We start from the raw sequence: 6,000 nt of genomic DNA, 5'->3' as shown, positions 1-6,000 counted from the left end.
GTTGTGGAGTGGAAGGTTATCTCACTTTAAGGGATAGCTACACCATGGGGACGAGGAGGGGGCACACAATGTGCACTAGAAAGGACCATGTGTCACAAAACCTAATCTTGTCATTACACACACGAAGGAGCTGAAATCTAGAGAGGTGAAGTGATTTGCTAACGATCACATAGCAAGCCAGTGGCAAAACAATCAACCCACTTTTCCTGATTTGTAAAGTTTGCTTTTGCACAGAAATCGTGTCTACTGCTTCACAGTGAACACTCAATATCATTCCTAATAGTCAAGGAAGGCGGACAAGAAGGGCAGAACTTTGTTTCCTCAGTTTATTCACGACAATGAATTATTGGGCTGTGCAAGAACTACAGCAAGTGGAAATCCAGAACATGAATTGTACACACACACACATCTCTATTTAGACTCTTGCTCTAAAGCCTTGGCAGAGAAAGTCACGAACAGCCTCATTTAAGTGGAAGATATTTGCCTTCCACTCTTCTGCCATGTCTTGATCTTGCCTCCACCTCATAAACAAATGGATTTTTTCTTCCTTTATTTACAAAAAAGAACACTTCTTCCCTCCCATTTCATACAGAAGGAATTCTCTTCAGTGCATTCAGAAGCTTCTGCCCTGATAGCAGCAGATTTTTGGACACTGATAAGTTGCAAAGTGCTTTCAAAACATCCCATGCTCTGCTCCCTTCCCCTCCCCCTTTACACAAGGAAATAAATAAACGGGCGCTTTGACGGTGAAGACAGCTTATGACCAGGGTCGCTAGAACAGATACGCCATCTATAGGGGTAGGGTGCAGGAGGTGGAGAAAAGTAAGTGAAAACTCAGGAGCATGTAAGATGGCTGAGTCCACTTTAGAAATTGTGGCAGCATTCTCCAGCCTCTGACCCTATGCTGATAGGAAACAGGCAGGGCAGTGAGAGTATGCTCTCCCTCAGTGTAGTGACTTGGAGTAAGGAGCTGGATTTATACCCCAAACTGGAAGCAGAGCTTGCCATTTTCACAAACCCCGGAGTCTGCACATGGGGCCTAACCCTCAGTGACACTTGAGTTTTGTGGCTCCCAAAGCTACTTGAAGGACAAGGCGGCTTCTAGTCAGCCCTTCAAAACTGGGCTGGGTCTTGGCTTTTAGAACTTGACCATGAACTGAACGGAGAAGAGTCAGAGTCTTCCAATCCAACGCTGCCTTCAGAGCCCAGCTTCGAGGCCGAGGAATCAACACCATGAGCCAGTTTCTCTATGTTCCCTCTTGCTCTCTGGAGACAGCTCTGGTCTTTACCTTTCTGGCCGGCTACTTCCTCATGAGACTCCTTGTTATCGCCAGCTCAGACATTCATCAGCCTCCACCAGCCACACACAACTTTCTGTTCAGTTTCTAGGGGCAGCACTCAAGCCAAAATTTTTTTCTACTAGCAACCAACTAACAGGAAGACAGTACACAGGAAGAAGTCAGTCCCAGAACAAAAATACTGGGGCTTACTTCACACAGCTGCCAGCCCTTGAAGAAGCAACCCTGACCAGTGTTTTACACAGAGGTTAGGAGCTATAGCAACTTAATAACACAACAGATTTATGGTCCCATCCAAGACCTTTCCTCATCAAAACACACATTAACAGGGGAGGGAAACTGTTAAAATTTGTAATAAGAAAAGGATGATTGCACACATGAATCACTAGGCTATTTGAAGAGTTAAGTGCATAACTGGCATAAAGGCTCTTATTATCTCAAGAATGCAGGAACATTCACACTCCACAGCCACAAATTGTCAAGTTCTACATAGCACTACTAATAGCAGGAAGCCCCCCAACCCCACTTTGACAAAAGAAACTAAGGCAACAGATCAGCCACCAGGGAGGTCCCAGCTCTGCTGCAAGAGGGGGAGAGAATAGAGCTGGATTTTACTTTGACTCTGAACCACAATGACCAGCTAACAGAGGACAGGCTATGAAGGGACCCACTGATAAGATGGGGAGTAGGATTTCTGTCTTCATTTTAAGACTGTGTCAGAGACTTGCCTGAGCATGGAAGACTGCTTCTACACCAAGAGCTGGGTTAACTAAGAACCTAGATACCTAAGAGGTGGCCAACAACTCCTCTGGACGAATGAAAGGCTCCTTAAAGCACAGCGGCAGCCTCACGTAAGCCCGTGGCGCCAGGCTACAAGTGGGCCTGATCTACTTTGCTTGGAGCCTGCTGCAGTGGACAATGAAAGTTAGCTCGTGCCATCTGTCTCGAGTGCCGAAGTCACGGCTGCTTCCTTGAGGTCTCTGAGGATTTTAGGATGGTAATGATTCTGTTTTTTGTGGCCCCAAAATACCTAAGTAAGCCTACAATGTAGTCCCAGTCTCTGCTGCTTCTCCTCAGGGCAATCTGACCCTATTCCAGGACTGGGAGGAGAAAACTCCAACCCCCTGTTTCAGCAGCAAAGGAGAAGAGAGTTGGCTGAGAAGGGCTTGGCTCAGAAGCTCGAGAACTAACACAACATTCAACTGGAAATGACTCTTGAGATGCAGCTGAAACCAGATCTGGTCCTTGGGGGAAGGCCATGGAAGTCAGAAGAACTGGGTCCCACTGTCTCCTCCCGACAGAGGCACTCCAATCTGCTTGAGCACCTATGTGTCAGTTCTGATGGAGATGCCTGATGCCCGCAAACTGTCTGTCACAACAGACTGGACCACATCAACCTAACAAAGGTTGACAACACCTGGACGTCAGAGAAGTCATAAAAAAAAATGATAATTAAAAAAAAAATGTCCCAAGTCAGGAAGGTCCTTCAAAGGGTGGCTCAGCTCTGCATGGTGTGTGACCCCAGCCCTGGAGAGAGGGCTTCGTGTGGTTTCTTCAGGTGGTCTCCAGGACGGTGGCTTCTAGGGCCAAGGCTTCGGTGGGTTCCTCCTCATAGTCTGACAGGTAGGACTGCAGGCTCTGCTTGGCCAGCAGCTCCCTGCGGGCCTGCAGCCGCTCACACCGGGGACAGCTTCCAGACTTGAAGCACGCTTTATGGTAACACGCTTTACACTCTGCGCAGGTCAGGAAGGTGCGAGAGAGAAAAAAACAATTTGTATTATCTCCAACCTGAGCTAAGCCGCTGCCACAGCCCCCTCTCACCACAAAGGCTCAGCGCCCTGGTGGTGAAACACAGGGAGTTGATGAACCAAACCAAACTCTTGCTAATGGAGTTGGTGCAGAGGAAATCAACAGCTTTGTGTTCAGACTTGCTTGCCCCACTCCTGGCACTAAGCCCTCACCTTCGCAGGTCCGGCACTTATGGAGCTCAAAAGGAAAGATGACATCATCTTCATTCTGGCAGAACTCACAGATGAAGCCCTTGGCTTGGCAGAGCTGGGGAAGAAAGAGACATGCAGCAAAATGAGGGATGGCACAACAATGGGTGGACCCAAGGGAGGGGCGGCACAAAACAGAAATACAAATTGAGTAGGTGAAGGGGTTCTAGAGCCCACGGGAAAGAGGCCTGAGCTGGACGTAGCATGAAAGCCAAACTAGGCCAGGACTGGGCAGGATCAGGCAAAACGTTGAGGTGGAGACAAGAAAGGCACAAAGTCAAAAGCCCCAACCACTGCAGCGGCTCTCAGTAAAGACAGGTGGAGAGGCAGGGCTGGACCACATGAGCGCTCCACAAGTCCTTCTGCCAATCTGGGGACTGATTTCAGTTTGATGTAGGAACAACTACTGATTAAGATAAAACGTGAAAACAAGGATATTTCCCCAAAATAACACCCAGTGAAGCCGGCAATGTGGCACAGCAGGTAAAGCTGCCACCTGCAGCACCAGCATCCCATATGGGTGCCAATTTGTGTCCTGGCTGCTCCAGTTCCAATCCAACTCCCTGTTAATGGCTTGAGAAAGCAGTGGAAGACGGCTCAAGTCCTTGGGCCCCTGCACACATGTATGAGACCTAAAAGAAGCTCCTGGTTCCTGGCTTCAGATTTGTCCAGCTCCAACCATTGTGGCCATTTAGGGAGTGAACCAGCAGATGGAAGATCCTGCTCTGTCTCTCTCTGTAACTCTGCCTTTCAAATACATAAAATAACTCTTTAAAAAAATAGTAACACCTCTCTCTCTCTCTCTCTCTCTCTCTCCTCTTTCTGTGTAACTCTGACTTTAAAATAAATAGGTATTTAAAAAAAATAATAACACCTCGCCTCGAGTCCAGTTGTAGCCACTCAGGATTCCTTAAATCTGTCCCATTGTAAGCTCTAGTTCTTCCCATAAATGGTATATTTTAAGAAGGGAAGTTCTAAAAATGGGGAATTTCTGAATTTATTGCATGTTGAGTATATCCCAAACAACAAATAAATTTTATAAAATGCTGTCACATAAGTTACTCCATCAATCTTCAAAATACTGACAGGAAGACACTGTATACTTATTAATTTCAATTTAGAGACAAGAAAATTGAGGTTTACCTCAGGCAGGGCAAATTATTTCTTTTGCTCATAGTGACTGAAAATAATAAAGCTAATTCCCAGATGGGAATCCCTCTCCCAATGGTAACCCAGGATTCCCCTCCCATGTCATGATAATTCTTTACAGACAAGGCTGCTCAGTCTACCCAGTTGCGACCCAGGGGTAATGTCAGCACCAATTCCCTAATTCTAGACTCTTTAGAGCGGAAGGATTTGGCTGTTCATAAACTAAAGGAACAGGCAACCCTTCCCAGTTTCTCCCCTAGTGCTGAGTGGCCATTCCAACTTCTTGGAGCTAAGTGGCAAGAACCCTGGGTCCAGCCCACTCCCTGTATTCCTAAGCAAGGGTTTAGCCGCATGCTAGAGTAAGACCTCCTTACCATGCATCGCCCGACATGGGCAGCCCCTGCCCTGGTGAGCTCCACAAGCCGGGGCCCCAGCTCCCCTTTCTTGGTTGCAGTCAGGTCATTCAGTGAGTACAGGTGTAGATCCTCTGTCAGGTGGCCTGGGACTGTGTCAAAAGAATCCAGAAGACTACAGGAAAGGAGGGGAAGGGGGCAGGGAGAGGGGACAAACATGTCATGTGGCACATCATAACAGAGGGATCGCTGTGCAAAAGCATAAGATATAAAGTAACAACAAGTCAGGCAACATCCACTAGCCCAGGTGTTCCAGGCCACCCCAGTCTTCCCACACTACTTGGTGTCTGGATAAAGAAGTGACTTATTTATAACCTCTTGCAGAGTGATGCATGCCAGCTTGCAGATGCATGTCTGCCCTGGAAAGAACCACCCGATTCCCCTTCCAGAGAGAAGGACACAAATACGTTACTGCTGTGGCTTCTCACTTACCAAAATCCTCCCTCTCCTTTTTAACTCAAAAGCCAACTGCTGGGATACGTCCCTTTCAGACACATTGACTCAGCTAAAGGACTCTGGCCTCCACCAAGACTTACTCTTTGGCCAACCGGCATGTCTTAAACATGTTCTTCATATGATAGAGCTGGATCCGCAGCAGCTGAAGGGAAAAACATTGGAACCAGGGGAGAAGGGGGTGTGGAGAGGAGGAGAGAATCAACTGTTAGAAAGATGAGAACTTTGGGGTCAGTAGTGTGGCATAGGGGGTAAAGCCTCTGCCTGTGATGCTGGCATCCCATGTGGGCTCTGGTTCTTGTCCTGGCTGCTCCACTTCAGAAATAGCTCCCTGCTAATAGCCTGGGAAAAACAGTAGAAGATGGCCCAAGTGCTTGGGCTCATATCAACCATGTGGGAGGCCCGGATGAAAGTCCTGGCTCCTCCCAGCCTGGCTGTTGTGGCCACCTAGGGAGTGAATAAGCAGATGGAAGATCTCTCTCCCTCTCTTTCTCTGTAACCCTTTCAAATAAATGAACAAAATCAAAAAAGGAAGGAAGGGAGGGAGGGCACTTTTAACCCAGAGTCAAGCTGTCTTCTACACCTCAAATTCAACAACTCACACCATGGGGCTCTTCAGTCAGGAAAGGCCCCTGTACCAGGTCAGTCTGCCCAAATCACAAACAGCTGGGAAGAGATGTGAACACCAGA

General features: G+C 47.7%; 1 protein-coding gene across 2 annotated transcripts in view; it reads right to left on the bottom strand.

Annotated features, from left to right (window-relative positions):
* Window positions 1-321: 321 nt before the first annotated feature.
* RUBCN (rubicon autophagy regulator) overlaps window positions 322-6,000 on the bottom strand; it is a 75,231-nt gene continuing 69,552 nt past the window's right edge. For both annotated transcript variants that reach the window (XM_062209399.1, XM_062209392.1), the window contains exons 17-20: window positions 5,394-5,455; window positions 4,819-4,972; window positions 3,260-3,353; window positions 322-3,031 (exon numbers count right to left, since the gene is read on the bottom strand). In XM_062209399.1, coding sequence (XP_062065383.1) covers window positions 2,853-3,031; window positions 3,260-3,353; window positions 4,819-4,972; window positions 5,394-5,455 — 489 coding nt within the window. In that variant the 3' untranslated portion in view covers window positions 322-2,852. The remainder of the gene's footprint in view (window positions 3,032-3,259; window positions 3,354-4,818; window positions 4,973-5,393; window positions 5,456-6,000) is intronic.

This window comes from Lepus europaeus, chromosome 2 (genome assembly GCF_033115175.1).
Source record: "Lepus europaeus isolate LE1 chromosome 2, mLepTim1.pri, whole genome shotgun sequence".
Lineage (NCBI taxonomy): Eukaryota > Metazoa > Chordata > Mammalia > Lagomorpha > Leporidae > Lepus > Lepus europaeus.
This window is presented reverse-complemented; position numbering and strand designations above follow the sequence as displayed.